The 24,897-nt window shown below is 50.4% G+C and overlaps 1 protein-coding gene across 6 annotated transcripts in view; it reads left to right on the forward strand.

Moving 5' to 3' along the window:
* CHRDL2 (chordin like 2) overlaps window positions 1–24,897 on the forward strand; it is a 40,545-nt gene continuing 15,648 nt past the window's right edge. For 2 of the 6 annotated variants that reach the window (XM_017885297.1, XM_017885302.1), the window contains exons 1-6: window positions 1–518; window positions 12,502–12,614; window positions 17,864–17,957; window positions 20,372–20,514; window positions 22,643–22,736; window positions 24,501–24,556. In XM_017885297.1, the coding sequence (XP_017740786.1) occupies window positions 437–518; window positions 12,502–12,614; window positions 17,864–17,957; window positions 20,372–20,514; window positions 22,643–22,736; window positions 24,501–24,556 (582 nt within the window). In that variant the 5' untranslated portion in view covers window positions 1–436. Of the gene's footprint in view, window positions 519–4,742; window positions 4,836–12,501; window positions 12,615–17,863; window positions 17,958–20,371; window positions 20,515–22,642; window positions 22,737–24,500; window positions 24,557–24,897 lie in introns of those variants that run through there. The other 4 variants (XM_017885299.1, XM_017885300.1, XM_017885296.1 and 1 more) reach the window with 3 other exon arrangements.

Here is a 24,897-nt window from a genome sequence, read left to right on the forward strand (position 1 = left end):
CCCCGAGCCCACTGAGCAGGGGCGCCGGCCGCCTCTAGCCCGCGCGCCCGGAACACCCGCTGGTCCCGCGCGCCTCGCCCGGCGCTGCGCGCTCAGCAGACGCCGGTCCTCTCCCTGCTTTCTCCTCCTCTCCTTCTCACCTTCCCCCTTTCTTTGATCGCTTCTCCCTCCTGCTGGACCTTCCTCCGTCTCTCCATCTCTCCCTCCTTTCCCCGCGTTCTCTTTCCACCTTTCTCTTCTTCCCACCTTAGTCCTCTCTTTCTGCCCTCCTTTCCTGCCCACCGCTGCTTCCTGACCCTTCTCCGACCCCGCTCTAGCAGCAGCCCTCCCGAGATCTGTGGGTTGATCTGTGGCCCCTGCGCCTCAGTGTCCTTTTCGTCTCCCTTCCTCCCGACTCCGCTCCCGGACCAGCGGCCTGACCCTGGGGAAAGGAAGGATGGTTCCCGAGGTGAGGGTCCTCTCCTCCTTGCTGGGACTCGCGCTGCTCTGGTTTCCTCTGGACTCCCACGCTCGCGCCCGTAAGTAGACCGGGAGACTGGGTGGGCAGAGGAGGGATGCAGCCCCTGGAATGTGCGGGACAGCGCCAGGACCCAGACCCCGAGCTCTTCTGACAGCCGTCTAGGCAGCACCTGTGCCGGAGGGGTGGAGACTCCGTGAGGACCAGTATGGGCCGGGGACCGGAGGAACTCCGCACGACTCAGAACCGAGAGAGGGCTGCTGCCAGGGACCTGAGGAGGGGCACCGAGGGCAGCGGGGGAGAGGGCAGGGCACTGTGCTTTGGGTTGGGGGAGGACTTACTGTTCCTAGGAGGGAGTCGGGCATGTCTGGCTAAAGGTAAGGAGTGTGATGGAGAAGAAAAGGCCTTTTGCCTTTGGAAAGAGTCATTCGACAGAAATGAGCGGTAATTAGGATAACCTTCCCATTCCTTTCTCTCTTTTGATCCTTGCAACTCTCCAGTGAGGTGGGTATTATCATTCGCACTTTACAGGTGAGAAAACTTAGGCTGAGTAAGGAGGAGGAACTTGCTAAAACTTACAGAGCTAGTAAGCCATCCAAAGCCAGAACTCTAGTTCCAGATCCCATGCTTTATTCCCCGCCTCACAGTGTCTAGAAGGAACCCTGAATCTGCAGCGTGAGACTCTGGGAGGAGGCAGGGCACAGTGAGATAGACCAGTGTCTTCACCATCCCAGCCCCGCTGAATGACAGCTGCTGAGAGGCCGTCATGGAGAGCACCTCTCTGATCCTGGGTTTCCTAATCTATAAAGCGGAAGTAAAAATCCTAGGAGAGTTGATAGGATTAAATTAGAGAAAACAGGTAAAGCGGCTAGCACAAGACTGGTGCTTGATAGCTTCCAAAAAAAAATCAGTTCCCAATTATGCTTTTCCACGTAGATACAGTGTAACATCAAACAGTTTACATCATCAATCTGAGCCTCAGTTTCCTCACTGCCCCCACAATAGGCTGGTGGGCCCCCTCCCCATGCCCTGCCAATCTCTTAGAATACTGTGAGGATGGGAAACCAAACCACATTCTCTTAATCAGAAGAAAGGAGCTTCATTCAAACCCTGAAATACCCATAGGGAATCTGAGGCCAACGAGGGGCAGTTGGTTTCTTCAGGTCATACATGGCACAGCCTGCGATTAAGAACCCGCGTTCCCAACTCCTAGTCTGGTGCTCTTTCCTCTCCCCAGCTCAGCTCCTCCATCTATGCTTTTCTTTTGCATGTGACATTCTGGAGCTGGTAGTGGTGGGCTTTGTTACAGTCTTGTTTCTACTCATGAGAGCAGGCTGAGTGTCTCTGGCCTGCCAGCAGCATGAGACTCATAGAAGTCTTTCCTTTACATAGAACAAGTAAGGAATTAGCTCAGTGTTGGATTCAAGTCCTGGCTGTGCCCCTTATAGCTGTGTGACTTTTGGTAAGTCATAACTTCTCTGAGCCTCAATTTCCTCATCTGTCTAAGAGAGATACTAATCCAGAACTTGAAAGGTTCTTGGGAGGATTAAAGGAGGTAATAAAGTGCCCAGCACAATGCTGTGTACTCAATAAATATCTCTTCCTTGAACCCTGAATGTTTCCTCCTAACACCTGCCTTCTATTTCTTAAAAGAGACTTTGCACAGGATACCCTCCATGCCTGCCTCCCATCCACTTCACACCTTGTTCTTAGTCCATGCAATTTTTTCTCCAGATATCATTGCCCTTGATGCATCTTAGAAAGATGTCCTAGAACGAGACTCTTATCCTACCCACACCCCACTTCTTTGCTTCCTATATCTTGTCAGCCTTTCATGGCCTTGCTTAGGTCATACCTCTTCAAGCAAACTCTCCGTGGTGACTTGATCCAGTCTGATCTCCCTCCTCTGTGCCTCCCTGGCCTTCAGCTCTGTACCTCTCAGCAGGTCCTGCCAGTATTCCATCTCTCTCCCTACAGCTTTGTAAATACAGAGCTCCAGACATGTGAGAAAAAGACTTGGAGCCAACTCATTAGGATGAGGTGGACTGGCACTCATTAGGGAATGTTAAGATTACTGGATGTTAGAACTGGTGAAACTATCAAAAACCATCTGCTTCTACCCATCGATGTACCTATACTTAGAGTTAAATTGAAGCCCAGAAAGGAAGAATGACTTGCCCAAGGTCATACAGCAAATTTATTAAAGAAAAGAACAAAATCCAGGAACAGTGGTATACACCTGTAGTTCCAGTCACCAGCTACTTGGCAGACTGAGAGGGAGAGGAATCCTTGAGCTCAGGAGTTCAAGGCCAGCGTGGGGAACACAGTGAGACCTCATCTCTTAAAAAACAACAACAACAACAACAAAAAAAAAAAAAAAAAAAAAAAAAAAAAAACAAAAAACAGAACAGACCTGGATCCTGGACCCTGATTTGTCACTTATTGGCTGTGTGAGTTGGGACATACCACTTCTTTATCTGAGCCTCATTTTGTTTAGTGCTGACAACCTATGAATCTAGAAAGGATCCTATAGTCATTTGCCAAGATGCTATTTGAAGGTCTCTTACAAAGGTCCTCATCTTAGCTTCAGTGAGATCTCAAGCCTGTTGTGGGTCAGAAATCTGGTGATGTCTTAGGTGCTTTCAGAAACCGTGCTAACAGATGGAAATTTTCAAGTCTGTGTGGTATCAGGCTCCTGAGGTGCCGGAGCCCTGAAGAATGCCAAGGGCCTGTGAACACAGGTAACAATTTGCTCCTCAGGCTATTCAAACAAAAATTATTCTCTCTTTGGTTCTATTTCCAGCCATAGATTGAGCCCTAATCCCAATACAGACTGTTTCAATTCCAGCCACAAGCCAAGCCCTAATCCTCCAACCTTGGCCACAGGTTGAATACCAATTCCACCCCTATACAAGACCCCTTACCCAGGCTGGGTCCCTGACCTGGTTACTGACTGGTACTGGTCCCAGCCCCAGGCTGAGCCACAGACATGGGTGATGCTGGTCACTCTAGACAATCAGCCCTTTGTGGATGAGTGTCCACCAGAGGTCTACTATCTTCTTACCTCCCTCTGCAGTGCTTTCTGCCTTACTCCTCTCAGCTCCTCTCTTTGTTTCACTTCCCTAGTTGTCCCTTGTAGGTGTCTAGTATGTTCTACTTTCTCTTCCCTCCCTCCATCCAATCCTGCTTTCAGTAGAGAGTCAGTTACCAAGTAAAAACATGGGGCTGGGCGCAGTGGCTCACACCTATAATCTCAGCACTTAAGGCCGAGGTGGATGGATTACTTGAGCCCAGGAGTTTGAGACCAGCCTGAGAAACATATCAAGACCCTATCTCTAGAAAATATAAAGCAACTATCCTGGCATGGTGGCACATATCTGTGGTCCCAGCTATTTGGGAGACTGAGGTGGAAGGATTGCTTGAGCCCAGAAGATCGGGGCTGTAGTGAGCTGTGATTGCACCACTATACTCCAACCTGGGTGTCACGGTGAGACCCTGCTCAGAAAAAAAAAAAAACCATCTTTTTTCTTCAAGGGTTTTGTGTATTATGGTAATCCAAGCTTTCATTCCCAGGTGATGGATTCCAGGCCCTAGACTAGATGCAGGCATGGGACAGGAAGGGAGCTCCCCTGGTAGGATGTGATGCAGAGGGCAAACCTGGAATCAGAAAGTCAGGGATCCAGCCCTGGCTGTGCCATCAATTCCAACTGTGACCCTGGACAGGTTGCCTTTCTCTGCCTCTCAGTTTTCCCCCCTGTAAAGTAAGATGGTTGGACTCTAGTGAATGATTATTGAGGACAATTCTAGTTTTAACACCTCGTGATTCTAAGTCTCCAAAACCCTAAGATATGGTTGCCTTGATTCCAAGTCCACTCTGGCCTTTGGAATAGGGCTGTGGGAGGGTAGTACTCCTGCCCTGCCAGGGAGGAGTGGACAGGCAGACCCTCAGACACCAGAAAAAAGTGCCTGGATGGCCTGTGGCAGTGGAGGTAGTGGGAGACCTACCAGAGGGGACTCTGCTTTTCTGTTCAGCTTAGTTGCATCCCCATCTACCTATGCAGGTCTGCGTGAGGCAGTGGGGAGCACCTAAGTGAAGGCCTGAAGTCCGGCTCCAGGCTGACCTCTCTGGATCTGACTGGGCCGTTCTGCACCTCTCCTCTCCCACCAGCAGAGGTCTCTGCCTCACTCACTGGCGTGCAGGCTGCTGAGCCTGAGCCCGGCAACAGCTGCGCAGTTGCTCCAGCTGTTGCACCTGTTCCAGGACTGGCCTCTCAAGTTCCCCCGGCCGCCAACCATGGCGCCCGGCTCTGGGAGAGGGACCTTGAATCCTTCATATTCTCAAAGAAAAGGACTGGCGTGACAGTGGTACCCCTGGAAGGTATAGTACAGAGATCATTTCAGGCGTCCCCCTATCTCTGTCCAGGACCCCATCTTCATTCTTGTACTCAGGAGTTCTTTTTTGTATCTCGTCAGAAGCCTTCTGTTTACAAGTTAAAGCCATTTCTTCTAGTCCTGCCTAGTAGGGAATGGGTGTCTCTGTAAGCATTCTCTCCACATCTGACAACTGGCATTGAAGTTTGTGCTGGAGTGAATCAAGCTTACGCAAGGCCCGATCTCTCTCTGGGACTCAATTTCCCAGAAAGGAAACCGGGGACTAGATGTCTCTGAGTAGCTTTCTACGATTCTATGAATCTAAGCATATATGTCCAAGGCAAAAGAGAATGTGAACAGTCCCCACCCTGCTTCCTGCCCTTTAAGAGGTAACAGAGCTGCCTTTCCTGGTTTGACAGTTCTCTCCCTAGAGGCCCTTCTATGCTCCTGTATGTCTGTCATGTGCCAGAGGAAACAGTCAGGTTCAGAGAAATGCAGTTCCTTTCCCCAGGTTGCACAGCTCAGCCCCGGAGGAGCTGAGGCTTTTCTTCTGGTTTCCTTAAGAGGCCTCTCCCATCGGGTGCCAGAGCCCAGAGCAGGACTTATGTCTCAGAGGGGAGCAAGCTTGTTTGTGTGAAGAGGGGATTATAAATAAATAGAGAAAGTATGGCTGTGTGGGTGTGAGGGAAGAGATGTAAACGTTCTACATTCCTGGGCAGGCTGGCTCACTCAGGTTTCCTGAGTTCTTGCAGGCTGGGGACAGGCCAGCCACAATTCCAGACCTCTCTCCTCTCACCCCAGCCCCTCCTGATCTCCTTTCCATGGTCTTGTCCAGCCTCCTCTTCAGCCCAGAAGCTTCTTTCTAGTTGTCTTTTCTGCTTCCTATTGGGGAAGAATTCTCAACCGCACTAACCCCTCCTAACTGACCCCATAAAAGACCTTTTATCACAGCATGAGAGTTTCAAGCCAGACTGTGGGATGAACTTGGAACTTGGATGGAGACAGTTTGGAAATTTTGACTTATGTGTGAAGATCATGGAATCACTCATCCCCTTAGCTGCTCTGGGCTCCTGACCTTTTTGTACATGTTGTCATTTGGTTTGGCCAGTGGTTTGAGCATTCAGATGGCAGGGGGCTGGAAAGTGGGGGTTGTCAGAAGCTAATTTCTGTTAGGTGGCAAGGTAAAAGTGCTGAAAGGGAATTGGCCCTCTTCCCATATAATGAACTACTCCTTTCGTTAAAGAAAGAGGCTTCCAGGGCCAGGCGCGGTGGCTCAAGCCTGTAATCCCAGCTCTTTGAGAGGCTGTGGTGGGTGGATCACGAAGTCAAGAGATTGAGATCATCCTGGCCAACATGGTGAAACTCTGTCTCTACTAAAAATACAAATATTAGCTGGGCGTGGTGGCTCGCACCTGTAGTCTCAGCTACTTGGGAGGCTGAGGCAGGAGAATAGCTTGAACCTGGGAGGCGGAGATTGCAGTGAGCCGAGATTGTGCCACTGTGCTCCAGCCTGGTGACAGAGCAAAAAAAAAAAAAGAATGAAAGAGGCTTCCAGGATTAAGGACCATCAATTGGCTCCTCTTCCAGAATCTCTCCCTCTTTGTTAACTCTGTTCTTTCATCATTGATTTCGTTCATCAGGCACCAACTCTATCTATGTAGGCTCTGCATTGAGCACAAAACTTAATGAGATCTGGTCCTGGCTCCCAAGAAGGTCACAGTTTAGTTAGGAAGCAAAGCTTACTTAAGAAGTGCCTCTAATCCATTTATGATGAGCATTGTAATGAGGGCTGAACTCAGTTCTGCAGGAAAGGCCAGTGGCTGGAAGTTTGGGGCTGCTTCACAAAAAGGGTAGCATCTAAGCTGGCTTTTGAAGAATGGGAAGGAGTGGTCAAACACTGGAGATGGAGAATCCCATTCCAGGTGGAGGAAACAGCATGTTTGAAGGCACAGTAGGAGGAGGCCTGGGGGCTGGTGGAAGAGTGAGGAATTTAGCAAGAGGAGATGAGGCTGAAAACAGGGCCACCACAAAAAGTTTTGCTGGAAAAGCAGGCAGGAGCCAGCTCATGATAGGCTTGGGATGACACAGTGACATTTAGAATCTGTCTGGTAAACATTGCTGTCCAGAATTCAGATTAGATCAGCTAAGTCCAGTCACTTTAAATCTGTTGAGACAGGTAAAGAGCTTTAGCTGTGGCCTATCCAAGTGGACACTTCCTGTGGGAAAGGGAGCTAGTGTCTAGCACTTTGTATATGCCAAAGAGAAGCCTCCATGTCCTTCATGAACCACATCCACTCCCACCTCTGTGCCTTTGCATCTAGTACCCAATGCCTAAGAAGTCCTTCCCCTCCTGCATCTTGTTAATTTCTCCAAGATCCAACTCAGGCATGTTCCTAGAAAAGCCTCTCCTGAAGACCCTATGCTCACACCATCATAGCATTTGTCAGACTGAATGTATTGTATCTATATGTCTTCTTCACTAGGCTGTGAGCTCCTTCAGGAGGTGACTTTGTTTTATTTAAGTCATGTACCAGGCCCATGGATGTGTATAATATTTGACATACAAAAAGTTCAATAAATAAATGATAATGGGAAGTAATATTACTGTAGCAGTCCCCCTGTATTCATGGTTTCAATTTCTGAGGTCTCAGTTACCTATGATTAACCTTGGTCCAAAATAATAAATTGGAAATTCCAGAAATGAAGAATTCATGCGTTTTAAGTTGCACATCATTCTGAGTGGCATAGTGAATTCTGTTGCCATCGCTCTGTGTCCCATCCAGAACGTAAATCGTCCCTTTTCCAGCGTGTCCACACTGTAGATGCTCCCCACCTGTTAATCACTTAGTAGCTGTCTCAGTGATCAGATCAACTGTTGAAGTATTGCAGGGCTTGTGTTCAAGGAATCCTTATTTTACTTCATAATGGCGCCAAAGCACGAGTAGCAATGCCAGCAATTTGGATATGCCAAAGAGAAGCCATAAAGTGCTTTCTTTAAGTAAAAAGGTAGAAAATTCATAAGGAAAGGAAAAAAATGGTATAGTGAGTTTGCTAAGATCTACAGTAAGGGTGAATCTTCTATCTGTGAAATTGTAAAGAAGGCAAAAGAAATCTATGCATGGTCTATCTAGGGTTCAGTACAAACTGTGGTTTCAGGCATCCACTGGGGGTCTTGGAATGTATCACCAAGGATAAGGGGGGACTACTGTATTACTAATGATAATAATGTTTACTGCCTGTTATGCCAAGTGCCCCACACTCACATATGCGTTCAGTCCCGAAACCTCAATCCTGTCCTTGGTGGCTCCTTTGCCCTCTCTACCCATATCCTATCCAGTCTGTCCCAAAGCCTGCCCATTGTACCTCCTAAGTGTTTCTCAAATCTGTACTTTTGCCCATCAGCACAACTTCCATCTTGGTACAGGTCCAGCATGATCTCAGAACAGGATGACTGCAATAGCCCCTCCGTGGTCTCTCTGCCTCCAGTCTTGCCCTCCAATCAGTTCTCCATTCCTGTGAGCACAGTGATGATTCTAAAATGCAAATCTGATCATGGGACTCCCCAGTTTAAAGCTTTTCCATGGCTTTCCTTTGTCTCCTGGGCTCTCGAAGCCCTCCGTAAGCCTCTGCTTCTCTTTCCAGACTGGTCTCTTGCCTCTCACGTCTGCCTTCCCATTCTCTCCTCCAACTTCTGAGCCACTTTCGTCTCTGTATCCCCGCCCAAGGTCTGTGGGCATGAGGCGAGTTGAGGCAGACTGATCTGGCTTGTGAGTAGGGCTAGAAGAATGCAGGAGGCCACCAGAATCAGGGTTGGTGCAGTTGTAAATGAGACCAGGGAGATTTGGCCTTAGTGTGTGCTATGATGTTCGTCCCCTAACAGGTGCCTGGGGATGACCACAGAGAGTTCTGGGAGTCAAAGAAACACCACAGGAAACAAACTATTAAGGGATTAAGGAAGTCTGGGGTCAGTGCCCAGATCTGGTTTTTTTTAAACCTATTTAGTTGAGCACATAATATATGTCAGGCACTAGGTGTATTACATGTATTATCTAACTTAATTCTACAGTAATTCTGAGAGAGAAGATTGTTACTAGTTCCATTTAATAGATGTGGAAACAGAGGCCCGGAATGGTTAGGTAACTTGTCTAAATTCAGGCTGCAAATAAAAGCCAAATCCACAATTTGAACCCCAGCCGATCTGACTCCAAAAGGTCCCTGAGAAAAGGCATGCTTGGTCTCTGAGATGGGGAGGGATGCATGGGCACAGGTGGGATGAGACGTGGTGGTGGGGAGGGAGAAGAATCAGGGCAGATCCAAGGCCAGGTAGGGGTGGGAATGCCACAGAGGGCCAAAGGAAGTGTATGGGAAGGGAGTGAGATGTGAGACAAACTTTACCTCCTTCACACTCAGGTGACACTCTTGTGTCACTCAGGACTGGTCCTACTGTTTCCCTGAACTTCATCCTAACCGACTTTAGAGGTTCTGAGAGCCTAGGATGTATGAGACCATCAGCACATCCAAGAATCATAGAATCTTGCAATGATCAAATCTTAGAACCACAACACTGGACAATTCTAGAAGCTTTGTATTCTAAGGAAATATAGGTTCTTAGAAACATGGAATTCTCAAAATCCTGAATCTTAGAATCCTAGAATTTTGGAGTCTTCAAATGTTGAAATCATGGATTCATAAACTATGCAGAAAATCTTTGAAGATCATAGCTTACCCCCTTCTCTTATTTTGCAGATGGGAAACTGAGGCTCAGAGAAAGGAGGATGAGTCTCTGAATGTCACATAGTGAAGCTGTGGCTTAAAGAACTAAAACTGTTTCCACCGGCCATGTTCAAGGGTTGGGGCTAGTGCCAGCACTGCAGAAACTGAGGCGGCCTGTCGCCGCCTGGCAGTTCTTCCTTCTGCTTGGTTTTGGCATGGCCGTGGGCACTCATCTCACTTGAGAGAGCTCCAGGCCATGCCACCCTTCCTTGTGCCTGTCACCTTCTAGGGTATGGTGGGGTGGGGATTGTGGCCACTGGAGGCCTCCTGCCAGGCCCCCCACATTCTCAGCCTCTGCCAGGTCTGTTGGTGGGGAGAAGGGGCCTCCTGCCTGGGCATTGGCTGAGACACTCTTTCTGTCTTCATGCTCTGAGCAGGCAGTGAGGTGAAGGGGGTGCCAACTGGCACAGAGGCATGGGCTCCAGGGCCGCCCCAAGGAAGGTAAGACAGGGTTTCTTCAGCAACAGGCTGAGACCTAAGGTGGTGGCAGTGTTGCAATCGCCCCCTCCCTGGTGGGAGGAGGGGACTGAGGAAGAAAGACATTATTCACTCCTTGGAGAGTTGGGCTGGCTCTGACCAGCACCCCAGCTGGGCCCGTGTCCCACCCTCTCTGCCAGTGGAGGCTGAGAGATAAACACAGCTCATTTGATACGGGCCAGCCGGGCCTTGCTGGCTTGCTGGGAATGTGAGCTCCACTTTGGGGAGCTGGGAAGGGAATGGCGAGGGAACTAAGTCATGTGTTCCTACTCTCAGTGACCCTCAAAGCACAGACTGAAGGCATCGTGACAGCAGTCTCAAATCTTTGTTCTAGGAGGCCCAAGAGGGCAGAGTAGGAGCAATGCAAGGGACCAGAGAGAGGCCAACTCCAGCTCCTTACAAAGAAAACCTTCTAATGGTTAGGAATGGCCCATGAGCTCCTGTTCCCTGAAGGCGTGTGTCAGGCAGGGGCTGCACGCCAGCCCAGCCCCCGTGCTGAGAGGGAATTCCTGCACTGAATGTGAGCTCTCCGCTCACCCCACGGAACTCATTACTGCTTTCAATGCTCTGCAATTCCGTTTCAAAGTCTAAGAGAATGTGATTTAGAAAGTGTGAGAACCCATGTTCCCAAGATGCTTGACTCTGGAAAATGAGAAGCAGGAGGCATGAGAGGCAACTTCTCCATTTTAGACCAACAGGGGACTAAAAGAATAAGCTAGGGAGTTGGGGATGGTGGCCGGTGGGGCAGAGAGAGAAGGCAGTTGAGCCTTTAGGCCCTGGAATTGGGTAAAAAGCCATAGGAGATGAGGTGAAGAGAAAGGAGCTCTGCTTTGGAGGCAGGAGTCCTGGGATGAAATCCTAGCGGAGGACTTGAGGCAAGTGGCTTAGTCTCTGTGAGCCTTCTCATAATTGTGGTAACAGTCACAAAGCCACTGCAAGATGGATACTGTCATCTATTCCAGAAGATGACAATGTCCATTTTGCAATGGCTTTGTGACTGTTACCACAATTATCATAATAATAGCATTCAACTAAGGGTCAGAAACTGGACTGAGTAAGCACTTTACAAGCGTTATCTAATTTAATGGTCAAAACAACAATGTTAATGAGATAACTAACTTCTGTAAGGAGTTCGGCAAAGAGAAGATAGTCAATAAATGTTGGTTCCCTTCTCCATATTTCAATCTCATTTAATTCAACAAACCTTTACTGGCACTTAGCTTGTGCTGGGCCTCCCAGTTCCTCCTGAAAAGAGCTCAGGCAATGGAATGTTTTTCCCTGCTGGCGTGAAGATCACCAGGTACCTGTGTAGAGGAGGGTTGGCGAGGATAGGGCGGGAGGCAGAGGGGCAGGGCACGAGGCTGCAGTGCTGGGCTGGGAGGTGTGACCCAGGGCTGGGGATAAGTGGGTAGGATGTGGGAGCAGGAGTGGATCAATAGGTTACGAGAGGTGAGAGAGGCAGAGGTTTCAGGAATGCAGGATTGTAGGAGAGGTAGCCAACCCACGGAACAAATGACTTTAGTAATTCTTAGAAGCATTCATCCAGATATTGACAACTGATGTACGATTGCAAAAAAGTCCATTGATGTGCCAATCACAAATCACAGTAGTAGCAACGACCATTTTTAAAGATACTTGAAAGTCAGTTTCCTAACAACCTTTCCATCATGGCTCACCAAAATATAAGGACATAGTAAGGTGTGAAAGCAAGAAAGCTCCCAGCACCATGGCCTTGGGCCCCATCCCTGCCAACCCTCCTCTACACAGGTGCCTGGTGATCTTCACACCAGGAGGGCTTTGTTCAAAAGGTGGGCTACAGGAGCCAGAGAATGTGTACACGTGTGTGTGTGTGTGTGTGTGTGTGTGTGTGTGTGTATACAGGGGAGCAGGATGAGAGAGGAAAGAGGGGTAGGAAAGGAGGGAAGGGTGTGGTGATGTACTAAATAAGCCGAATGGGACAAATAAAAAGGAAACAAGCGTGAATGTGAGGGCAGAGGAACATGGGACTGAGTCAGGAGACTGATGCTGTCATCCCTGCCCGGTGACTGACTTGCTGTGTGGCCCTCAGGTGTAACTTACCCTCTCTGGGCCTCATTCATCTAATCATAATAATTAATGTTACCGTGATATAAATCTGTACAGCATTTCACTGCTTGATTCCCTAACTGCCCTGTGAGATAAGCATTAAGGTTCAGAGACAGTGGCATGGCCAGTGTTGCACAGTAAGTGTGTGGTCAAGCCGAGATTCAAACTCAGACCTTCTGGCCCCCTGCCTAGGAGAGCATGTCCAGTTGTCCAGCAGATTCTCTTTAGCCTGAGTGGCCCAGATGACATCTCTTCTAGAGCTAGAAAGAAGGAGAAATGAGACAGGGTTTTTGGGCTGGAGCCTCCTGGGACTAACATGGCACTGGTCGGTTTGCCAGGCCCAGACATGTTCTGCCTTTTCCATGGAAAGAGATACTCCCCCGGCGAGAGCTGGCACCCCTACTTGGAGCCACAAGGCCTGATGTACTGCCTGCGCTGTACCTGCTCGGAGGTAGGTTCCTCTGGTCACCTTGCCACCTGTGTCAGGGATATCTGAGAACCCTCCAGAGAAGTCACCCCAGAGGGAGGACCAGGCCTTCTAGAACTGTGCTATCAGCAGCAGCTGAGGGACTTGGGAAAAGCCATTTCACTACTGAGTACTCAATATATAGGATTAGATGGCTACTGTGTACCTCCCAAAGATAAGTCACACAAACATTAGTGGCTGGGTTGGGATGAGGACCCTGGTCTCCCGTCTCACATTCCAGCTTTCTTTCCACCCCACAGTGGTGCCAGTCTCCCTGCCTCCCATGCAGCCCAAGACAGAGCCTTTTTGACCTTATCTCCCATTCCCTCCTTTTCATGTACTATTTCCTCCAGCCACTTCGGCCCTGCCTTAGGATGTGTTCCCCCACCTCCACTAGCCCAATTACTTATTCCTCAGGGATTTGCCCAAATGGGAAAATGACCTCCACCTGGAAGAATTTTCTTCTTCTGGGATCCCACAGAAGTTTCTCTGCCCCTTTCTCCTGGTCACTATTGACCAGGCAGCATAGTTACTGCCCCTCCTAGACTGAACCTCTGAGACTAGGACTTGCTGGGCCCTCACTCATGCCTGGCATGATTCCCTGCCAAAGGCTGAACCACCTGAGGTAGAGACCATGTCTTTGTTTTCCATCTCCTCCCACCCCACCGTACCCCATAACAATCCAGCACCTCCACAGGGCCTTGTAAAATCAACTGTGTAGAATAAATGAGACCCCCATGTGGTCCAGAATTCACAAGCAAGGTATGAGATTGGAAGGGCAGAAGAGGAGGAAGTGGCTTAGGAGGCTTGAAAAACGCTTGGTTTTAGCTCAGCTGCCTGGAACCCAGTGTGGATGTCCCCAGCTTTCTTTGTCTGGGTGTTGGTGCTTGGAGGGAGGGGTAGCTAGCTCCTAGCCCGAGCCAGCCTCCCAGCCCCTCTCTTTCCCTGCACAGAGCCAAGAGAGGAATGCAGAAGGCCTCTAAGAGTCTCCCTTATTAAAACAGAACCCTCTGGGGTGGGAGCAGAAAGAGCTCTGGAGGCGATCCTGTGGGGTGGCGGAGGGGTGGCTTAGCCCCCTCCTGACTTTGACACTGGGGTCCTACTCCTCCTGGGGTCTTTCCCCCTGACTCACCACTGCTTCTACTGTGTTGGCCCCAAGTAGAAATGGGGACACAACCCCCATCATGACTGCCTCCCCTCGATTTGCCTTGGCACATCTGAGGCCAATCAGCGTTTTCAAGAAGGACTTTATGAAATATAGCCAGAGAACAGAAAGGAAATCATAACAGAAAATTCCAGACATATCATGTGGTCCAGTTGACAAAGTCCAAGTTTTTTGAGCCATTGGAGTTAATTCATTTCTCCTCTCCCAGAGTTCACATACAGTTTCCTCAACCCAGAGGACTTGTGCTGTTATCTGCAAAATATACCCTCAATCCCTCCACTTCTCTCCACCATCACTGCTCCCCGTAATCCAAGCCACCATCATCTGTCATCTCTTTCCTGGGTTGCCACACAAGCCTCCTAACGGGTCTTCCTGTTTCCCCCTCTAAATCCATCCTCCATGTGGCAGGGAGAATGGTCTGTTTTTTTTTTTTTGTTTTTTTTTTTTTTTGAGACAGGGTCTCACTCTGGTACCCAGGCTGGAGTTCAGTGGTGCAATCTCAGCTCACTGCAGCCTTGACTTCCCAGGCTGAGGCAATCCTCCCACCTCAGCCACCTGAGTAGCTAGGACCACAGGTGCATGCCACCATGCCCAGCTAATTTTTGTATTTTTTGTAGAGACAGGATTTTACCAGGTTGCCCAGGCTGGTCTCAAACTCCTCAGCTCAAGAAATCCACCCGCCTCACTCAGCCTCCCAAAGTGCTGGGATTATAGGAGTGAGCTACCGTGCCCTGTGAGAATGGTCTTTTCTCAGCATGAAACTGATCATGCCATTCCGCTCTTAAAACCCTCCAGTAACAGATGATGAACTCATTGACAGGCATGCAGAGACTGTGTGCTGATTGTCATGTTCTGATTTAGGGAAAAAAGGAGAGAAAAGAAAAAAAAAACCTCCAGTAGCTTTTCGTTGGACCTAAAGTAAAATTCAAATTCCCTGCTGAGGGCTCTGCTTCTGTCTTATTCTCCAATTTCTTTTCTTTTCTTTTCTTTTTTTGAGATGGAGTCATGCTCTGTCACCAGGCTACCAGGCTGGAGTGCAGTGGAGCAATCTCGGCTCACTGCAACCTCTGCCTGCCGGGTTCAAGTGATTCTCCTGCCTCAGCCTCCCGAGTAGCTGGGACTATAAGCACCCGCTGCCATGCCCAGCTAATTTTTGTATTTTTAGTACAGACAGAGTTTCACCACCTTGGCCAGGATGATCACCATCTCTTGACCTCATGATCTGCCCGTCTCGGCCTCCCAAAGTGCTGGGATTACAGGCATGAGCCACCGCGCCCGGCCTTATTCTCCAATTTCATTTCATACCTGCTCCCTCTGCTGCAGCCACACTGACCTCTGTCAGTTTTTCCAACACTTGAGCCTCATTCCAACTTGTTTCCTCCACTTGGAATGTTCTTCCCTCAGATCTTCTCACGAACAGTTCCTTCTGATCTCCCAGTTCATAACACAAATGTTACCTCCTTATAAGGCCTTCCCTGACAGCTGTTTCTAACATAGTCTACTCCTATTAATGAAATAATATTCCTCTATTTATTTATTTATTATTGATTGATTGATTGATTTTGAGACAGAGTCTCACTCTGTCACCCAGGCTAGTGCAGTGGCACGATCTCGGCTCACTACAAACTCTGCCTCCCAAGTTCAAATGATTCTCATGCCTCAACCTTCTGAGTAGCTGGGATTATAGGCACGCACCACCACGCCAGGCTAATTTTCATATTTTTAGTAGAGACGGTTTTACCATGTTGTCCAGGCTGGTCTCAAATACCTGACCTCAAGCCATCTGCCCACCTTGGCATCCCAAAGTGCTGGGATTACAGGTGAGAGCCACCACACCAGGTCCTCTATTTTATTATATATAATAAATTTAACATCTGAAATCTTCTTGTTCCTACTTGTTTACTTTTCCTTTCTTTCTTTCTTGAGATGGAGTCTCACTCTGTTGCCCAGGCTGGAGTGCCATGGCATAATCTCAGCTCACTGTAACCTCCACTCCTGGGTTTAAGCAATACTTCTGCCTCAGCCTCCCAAGTAGCTGGGATTACAGGCGGGCTACTACTGCCTGGCTAATTTTTGTATTTTTAGTAGAGACAGGGTTTTGCCCTGTTGGCCAGGATGGTCTCAAACTCCTGACCTTAAGTGATCCCCCCGCCTCAGCCTCCCAAAGTGCTGGGATTACAGGCGTGAGCCACTGTGCCTGGCCCTTGCTTACTTCTTTAATAGTTTATCTTTCACTGCTAGGATGTGAGCTCTGGGAGGGCAGAAACCTTGTTGGTCCCACTCACTGCTACATCCCTAGTGCTCAGAAGAGGGCCTGGCACCCAGTAGACCTGCAGCAAATATTGAGCATGAATGAGTCCACACCTACTACCCACCAGAGGCAGCTCAGCATCATGGAAAGTGCACGGGCCCTGGTGACAGTTTTTACCTGCTGTGTGATCTTAGGCAACTTAACCTTTCAAGGCTCTTTTCTCATTTAAAAAGTGTGACTAATAGTATGGTACCTTCCTCTAGGGGTGCTGAGAATATAAAGTGGGATGATTTTTATATAACGTAAAGGCCCTACCTCAGTAGCCACTCAATAAATGGAGGCTATGACTTCCTGAGAGGTTCCCTGTGACTGCAAAGGGCTTTTCGACGTGCCTTACCTGCCCTTTCACCACTAACCTGTCTCCATCCTATTTCCTGCTTTGTGGTGCTAATAATCATCGCCATCCTTGGCTCCTCCAAGGCCAGAATCAAGAGACCGATTCTAACTCTTCAGGCCACACAGTCCCTTGCACTCCATCCTAGTTTCTCATCTGGGAGCCTCAGATGTCTAGCGTCTAGTTTATCCTCTAGACATTTATTAATCCCCCATGTGTGTTGGGACTCTAGAAGGCCCCTATTAGAGCTTAGCCCAATTCTGTGGACTCTGGGATGCCCCTTAGCACTGACTAGTCCTTGCAATTACCTCTGGCCATCTTGGGAAGCAGTGACCCGAGAAGGCATAGGGCCATTCAAGGGCCTTCCATGGGGCAAGAGGCTGCCTCTGAAGTGCTATCGGGGAACTCAGGTCCAGGGAGAGGGCAGGGGGAAGGAACCAGGGGGGAGAAGCAGGGATAGAAACAAACTTTGCCAACCTCAGAATCGTGAACAAAGCAGGCTCCATTCATCTAGGAGAGGACCATCGACCCCTCCTTTCCTTACTCTCATTTATTCACTCACTCATGTATTCATTCAGACTCCAGCAGCCACTAACTTGGAGCAAGGCCCTATGCCTACTATTCTTTGGAATTCGTGGTTGAATTGGTAACACAGGTGTAAATGGTTCATCACAATACAGCAGAGTGACCTTTGTAACAGAGTGAAGAACAAGGTGCGGGAAGGCTGAGGGGCCAAAGAAAAACTGCCTGGAGAGCTGGGAAGACCCCCATGAGGGGTGGTGGCCACTATCCGTTGGTTTCTGCTTGTCTCTCTCTGCGTACATTCCCCTGCCCAGTTATCTCACTTGCTATACTTGAAAAAGAGAAGGAACTTCAGGCCTCTCCTTCGGTGGTGCCAACTCCAAAGGCTTTGTGCAGGATTACCCAAACCTCCCAGAGATTTAGGGGCTGGATCATAAAGCCATCCATCTTCTCTACATTAGGTTTTTCGTCTCACACCCCCTCCCAGTCACGTGTCCTCATGTTTCATTCCTTTCTTGACCACAAGGCTCAGGCCCAGAGTTAAAAGGACCAAGCCCCAGAGTTAAAATAGCACAGTCAAAGCATTAAGATCAATGTCAAACAACTCCAGGCTTTCCCTTGTCTTTCTCTGTGAAGGGGACACAGTGTTTAAGCAAGTCCATGAACAGGTCTGACCTCCTCCAGGGTAGGGGAGGCACATGGATGTGTGGGCCAAGTGAGATCCCCTTGGTGGGCAGGAACGGGGAGGGACTGGGCGCACTTGAGTTCATTGTTTTCAGTCCAATCACAGGCTTACTACAAGTACAGACTTCTGCAGTTGGGGTGGGAGTTTTGGGAAAGGACAGGTACAGGTGGAAGATGATGGTTCTTTGAACCAGGGCTGACCCTTGTGTCCCCTTCAGAGCGCCCATGTGAGTTGTTACCGCCTCCACTGTCCGCCTGTCCACTGCCCCCAGCCTGTGACAGAGCCACAGCAGTGCTGTCCCAGGTGTGTGGGTAAGTAGCCACGCTCCTCCCCATCGTCCACTGACCTTTCTCCTACTCCCAGTGTAGCCCTCTAGCTGAGGGAGAACTCTGCAAGGAGAGGGGCAGTCTCTCCCCATCAGAGGTGTAAACACACAAAGGTACTCAAGGGAGGAAATATCCCAGATCCGCAGGCAGTGCTGGGGTAGCAGAGACTTCATGTCCTTAAGTAGGTGTGCATGGCAGGGGAGGGAGGACATGCAGAAAGTAGCTGCAGGAAACAGGGCCTTGCTTGGCCTGCTGACTGACACACTTGGGCTCTTGTCTCTCTCGGGCCTGCCAGAGCTGGAGGGTGTGGGCACAGTCTGGGAAGTGAAGGTGAGTGATCTTGGGCTTGAAGGTCCTATGGGGAGACCCTAGAATTACCACTGGGGGGCTGAGAAGGACTAAAGGAGTCAGGCCCTGTTCTCTGAGATTCCTCGCACTGCTGAAATTCAGGGACTCTATGTGTCCTGATGCTCAATGTCTATGATTCCATGATTTTAAGATTCTAAGCCTCTGAGAATGAGATTCCAGGAAGAAGAGGTCAGAGAAAGGAGAGGTGGTCTGGGAAGAAACTGGCAAAAGCAAGTGTCCAGTGAGGGGCAGTCAGAGGGGAGGCCAACTTGGAGGTGGGAGGGGAGGTTGAGAAGAAAATTGATGTTTAGAAGCGTCAAGAAAGTGGTGAAGAAGAAGCTTTAGATTCTGGTCTCGGGTCCAGGCTCTGGAATCAGGGCTTTCCTGGTGAGCTGATATGGAGTGGGGCTCATTTTCCAGCGGGAAGCCCAGTAGGGATCTGACTCGTGGCCCTGATATGGGTCATAGAGATTCCTGGCTGCGGGTCCCTGAGGGGAACAGTGGCTCTCAGCTTCATCCTGCACAGTGAAGGAGTGTCCTCATGTCTGATGCTGACTCCAGGGGCCTCAGCTCTCCTTGCTGACTTTGGGTTCCCCCTGTGCTTGGCCCAGGCCTCTTGTTGCTAAAATGCTCTTCACTCCCTCTCTCTTTCCATCCCCTGCTCCTCTGCCTGCTTGGCTCCACAGTTCAAGACTCTGCTTGCCATTGGCCCTTCAGGAAGTCTTCCCTGGCCACTCCTTCCCGGCTGAGTTAGAGGCTCCTCTTCTCTGCTGTCACAACTTCTGTGCTTCTATCCACCCCAGCCCTTACCTGCTACAGCATCATTGCTTGTGGCCTGTCTTTCTGCCTAATTAGATTTCAAACTTCTTTTTTTTAAATTAAAAAAAAATTTTGGCCAGGCGCGATGGCTCGCGCCTGTAATCCCAGCACTTTGGGAGACTGAGGTGGGTGGATCACAAGGTCAAGAGATTGAGACCATCCTGGCCAACATGGTGAAACCCCATCTCTACTAAAAATACAAAAAAATTAGCTGGGTGGGGTGGCAGGCGACTGTAGTCCCAGCTACTTGGGAGGCTGAGACAGGAGAGTCGCTTGAACCTGGGAGGCAGAGATTACAGTGAGCCAAGATCATGCCACTGCACTCCAGCCTGGTGACAGAGAGAGACCCTGTCTCAAAGAAAGAAAGAAAAAAAGAAAAAAGAATTAAAAATCATTTTTTTTTTTTTGTAGAGATAGGGTCTCACCATGTTGCCCAGGCCAGTCTCGAACTCCTAGAGTCAAGTGATCCTCTCACCTCAGCCTCCCAAAGTGCTAGGATTACAGGTGTGAGCCACCATACCCCTAATTTTTGAGTTTCAGTTTTTTGATGGCAAGGGCTGCATCTTACTCATTGCTCCATTCCCAATGCCTAGCATGGTGCCTGGAACAGAGGAGTGCTTAGTAAAGGGGTCTTGAATGAATGAGTGGGTTCTCTCGGGACCAGAGACTTACCCCTCCACCTGGCAGGATAAGGATGGACTGATGGGCAGGTGATGGGGAGGGGGACTCTGGGGGCCAGTGAATGACAGGAATTTACACAAGCACAGGGACAATCATCCCAGCTGGCGCCACTAGAATGTAACCCTGTGAGGGCAGGGACTCTTTTGCTCACTGCTGTATCCCCAGCACCTAGAACAGTGCCTGGCACTGAGAAGTGCTCCATGAGCCCTCATGGAGCTGGTGGAGCCCCACTAACTTGGCACCACTGAGCGGAAGCTGAGGCTGCTGGCTTTACCTTCTTGCTCTCACTGGGGCTGGCTCAGACACTGAGGGGGCTAGAGGGCTGTGGTAGGGGTCATGGGAGGGAGGACACAGTCAGATGTAGGTATCAGAGGGACCTCTTAGCTGATATGGGAAATGGCTGGCAAGGCCCAGGCCAGAGCTTGGTTTAAATTTCAAGTTGGGGTCAAATGCAAAGTCTTCAGAAAAGTGGCCTCGTTAATTTCAGCAAAGGTTTTTAGATTCACATGAAACCTCATTTTAATCTTCCTCCTGCCCCTCCCCAACTGCAGAACCTCACACTCCTTCTGGGCTCCGGGCCCCACCAAAGTCCTGCCAGCACAATGGGACCATGTACCAGCACGGAGAGATCTTCAGTGCCCATGAGCTGTTCCCCTCCCGCCTGCCCAACCAGTGTGTCCTCTGCAGCTGCACCGTAAGAACTCCTGCCTTCCCTTCAGCACAGGCCAGCGCTCTGGGCCTGCAAAGAACACAGTAGCCTGGACTGCGGACTGGGGGATTGTCCCTCCTGGCCAAAGCAAAATGAATGGGCTCAGGGGAAAGGGAACATCTGGGGTTTGGAATGTCCTGTCCCTAGCTGGGTCAGGTGACCATTCTGTGAGCTTCCACACCTTCCTGAGCCTTCTGTTTCCCCCAGTAGATGCTGCATTCCTTGAGGGGAGGAAACATATGTGTTTCATTTCTTTATCCTCTGCTGTCAGTCCAGGGCCTAAAGCACAGAAGACATCTGTAATGATTGTTGAATGAAAGAATGAATATGCAAATGATCAGTTATCAGTCCTGGGGGACAGAGACAGGGCCAGATTATCTGTAGTAAATGGAAATTTATCTGAAGCTACTTAAACTCCTCCTGCCTATTGTTAGAGCGGACCTCGGGGCAGGCAGGGCTGACTCACAGTGTTATCATGGGACAGAGACTGAAGCTACCCAGGGCCTCCTCTAGAAAGTCTTCAGCCTCCTCCTTGTAAGGGAACTGCGGTCTAGGCATGGCCTTCCTATAGGTTTGCAGGTGACTTTCAGCATGTCATTTTTAACCCTTGGCTTGGCAACTCATCCATGAATTGGCAGGAGAAGCCCCTGTCCTCCCGATTTCCTTACTACCTGAATACCACACTCGGGCCTCTGAGTGCGTAAGGGAGTCTGACCAAATGATCATTAATGTTCTCTCCAGACGAGGTATCAGAAACCTGTGTTTGAGCTCCAGCACTGTCCCAGTTCCCTGTGTGACCTCGAACAAGTCACTTCTTTTGGGCCTGCCTCCTCATCTTTTCAGTGACAGGGTCCCATCAGTCTGAGTCTCTGAATCTTCAAGTTTCTGTGCTGCAGAGCAAACAGCCTGCAAATAATGAGGAGTGATTACTTGTAAATCAACCTAGTAAGCGATTGCCTTTTGCAGGGTGTGAGCCTTTTGCAGTGGTCTATTGTGTCACCAGGTTCATAGAAATGCCTGGTTTATAGACAGTATCCGAATGACCCTAGGGGAAGGATATCACTATTTCTGTTTTTCAGATGAGGAAACTGGGGTTCAGAACAGTTAAGTGACTTGCCTGAGATCACACAGCTAGTAAGTGACAGAACCAGAATTCAGACCCAAGGCCACCAGGCTCCAAAGCCAATGTTCCTTTCCCTGTGCCTCCCCTGAAAGGATGAGGCCTGGATGAGGAGGGGCTGTAGCAGGAGACAGAAATGCTGGGTGGTGGGTGGTGGGTGGTGACAGCATTCCCGGGATTCCTCTGTTCATTCTCCCTGGGTACTTGGGCCTTCCCTTCTTTCTTCTCATCCCTGATTATATGAGACTGGCGTGACTTCTGGCCTCGCCCGAGGGACCAGAACACTCACTCCTCAGACCCTCTGGAAAGGGAACAGGGAAAGGTCTCAAGGCAACAGCACTTCCCCCCAGGCACGTTGTGCCTTGTGCTTTTCACAACCATTCCCTCGCTGGGTCTTCACACCCCAGATGGGTGTGACCCCACTTCACAGAGGAGGGATCTCAGGCCCGGAGGAAAGAAGTGACCACCAAAGGTCACCTGGCCCCAGACTCCCAGAAGGCCCCTTCCCCTGCGGTCTTGCCTTTCAAGGCTGGATCCCAAAGCTAGAGACCAAGGGCTTTCAGTAAAGAGCAAGATGAGCCCAGGTATCACCTACCCGTCCCCCTCCCATGACGTTGATTTCAGTGGGAAAAGCTTGAGGACTGGGCCCCAACTGTCTTTCTAACTTGAGATGGCTCAGGCCCCGCTCCAGCTCCTCATCTGTAGGACAGGGAGATTCCCGCCTCACCAGGTGGCACCTAGGGACAAACTGGCTGTGAGTGAGTCGGAAGCTGAAGGCTGGATGTTACCTGCAGGGCCTGGAAGTGGGGCTGGGAGGTCATGGGGGACCCTCCTCTGAGCTGGCTGGGCCTTGCCGAGGAGATGCTGCTGCTTCCCCTCCCCACCACAGGAGAGACCTCAAGACCATTCGCTCCCAGGGAAGCGGGTGTCCCTAGTCCCCAAGGCTAGCCCTCGTCAGAGCTCATTTCCCAGCTGGTTTGCTCTCTCTGTCAGGAGGGCCAGATCTACTGCGGCCTCACGACCTGCCCCGAACCAGGCTGCCCCACACCCCTCCCACTGCCAGACTCCTGCTGCCAAGCCTGCAAAGGTGAGTCTGTCCCTCCATCTGGCAGCGCTCACCCACCCCTCCACTCCATGGGCCTAGCCATAGACTGTTAGAGCCATGAGGAACTGCAGGGGACACCCAGCATGTAGCAGACGGCTCTTTCCTCCAGGGTTGTAGCTTAGCCTGCACCCCCCCAGAAAGCAGAGCCTGGCAGAAGCTGATGTGCTACTTATTTTTATTGCAGTCCTTGGGGGAGGAAAGAGGGAAAGGCGGAGTGAAGCAGGTAAGGAGAGAGAAGCAATACAGGAATATGTCCAGGGGCTGGCCTTTGCTTGCTAACCAAGCAAAAGTGACCTATTGCTCTAAGTAGTCTCTGCTTCTCAGAAAAGTCTGGGGTGGTAGAGGAAGCAGTAAGAATATGTCCACCAGCCACCAACTATCTCTCCACTGAGCCCAAAGGCTCATCCATGCGTGGGACTTCCTTGCTGTGCATGCATGGGTGGGTGCTAAGTAGCCCTGGGAGCAGAGGCAGGAGTGGGCTGGGGTAAGGAGTGGGGGCAGGGGATGTGGACCGGAGCTGCGGACTTGAGGGAGGGACACTGTGAGGCTGAGCCTGAGGGAAGTGTTGGGGAGCCTGTGCAGGGGGGCTGCTGCTGCGGTGCCTGCCATGGGGGCACAAAGTCCCTGCAATCAGATGAGCTGAGAGGACCATAAGTGGCATGTGAGAGGGGTCTCGTACAGGTAAGGACTACGTCTCATCCTGCCTTCCTCACGGCAGAGCTGGTCACAGTATTGGGCTCACCAGGGATCAGAACATGTCTTCCATACAGAACCAGGTAGAACCTCTTCTAAAACAGGGAGGCAACACATCAGCTAGTGAAGGGCAGGCTAGGCTTGAGCAGAATGAAGTGGTTGGACTGTTCCCTGCACGCTGGGGTGGTCAAGGAAAGCCTCCTGGAGGAGGTGGCACTCAGGTAGGGGAGTGCTCCACAGTGGATGCATCCCCAGATGTTGGCGTTTTGGAAGGAGCACTGGACTAGGGATCAGGTGACTCCAGTTTAGTCCTGGTTCTTCCAACTAACTCCACAAATTGCTTCCCTTCTCTGGGCCTCCGTTGTGCCCTGTGATTTCTAACACAGTCTAATTCTAATGTTCTGGGTCTTTGAAGCGAGAATGACTGGTGGGAACCAGACTGTGGAGTGAGGCAAGGGCTAAGGAGAGAGAGGTCCACTTGGGTTTAGGAAGCTGCAGGGCTCCAAACGGCTTTATGTGCTGGTTTCCCAGGGGAATAGGGACTGGCAGCATCCTCAGGCTGGAGGGGCCAAGGGGCTGGAGTGTGGGGTCCTGGGAGTGTAAACCAAGGCCTGGTGACTTCAAGTGTGGCTGTCCAGGAAACTGCATCTATGCAGGCTGCAGGGATGCGACTCTGGGCCTTTGGGCCATCCATGGTAGATACTGAAGGGTATGGCCCAGTGTCCCAGAGAGGTGAGTTTCAGTAAGGACCAAACAAGATGCTCTGTTTCAAGGAGTTCGGTCCTAATGGTGACCAGGAGGTCAGTACAGGGAAACTGAGGCAGCAACCCAGTTGCAGGGGGCTTCATCATCCCAACCAGGATGAAGAGAGGCTGTAATGGGAAGTGGAAGAAGCCCCCACTGGGGCAAAGGAGCCGGCTAGTGGGCTGGGGCTGCAGATGTGACAACAGGCCTTGGGAATGGGCGGAACCTATAGCTGGAGGCCTCAGGGCTCTATCTAGCCAGCAAAGCTGGGAAGCCTGAGGCTGACCCAGCTTCCCTTTGAGTTTTCAGATGAGGCAAGTGAGCAATCGGCTGAAGAGGACAGTGTGCAGTCGCTCCGCGGGGTGGTGAGTACACAGCCTTACTGATGGGGTGCGGGGCAGGGGGCGGGGATCCAGGGCCTAAATCTCATGACTCTGGGGCAGGCAATACCAGTTATTGTCTTCATTTCTTGTTTGTCCCTGGGTCAGCTACGTGAACCCCCACTATATTCTAGCCCCTCTCTTTAGCCTCCCATCGTGGGTCCCATCATGGTTGATGGGCAAGGAGTGCCCTGAGGGAACAGGTCACCATGCAGGGCAGCAGCAGGCCCCAAACTTCCTCATTTTCCTCTAGAGAAACACCTTGACACTGTTCCATCTACAGCCTGTGTCTCCCCTTAGTTCAGGCACCTTCCTCCCAGGGAATG

Source organism: Rhinopithecus bieti, unplaced genomic scaffold (assembly GCF_001698545.2).
Source record: "Rhinopithecus bieti isolate Rb0 unplaced genomic scaffold, ASM169854v2 scaffold_14549, whole genome shotgun sequence".
Taxonomy (NCBI): domain Eukaryota; kingdom Metazoa; phylum Chordata; class Mammalia; order Primates; family Cercopithecidae; genus Rhinopithecus; species Rhinopithecus bieti.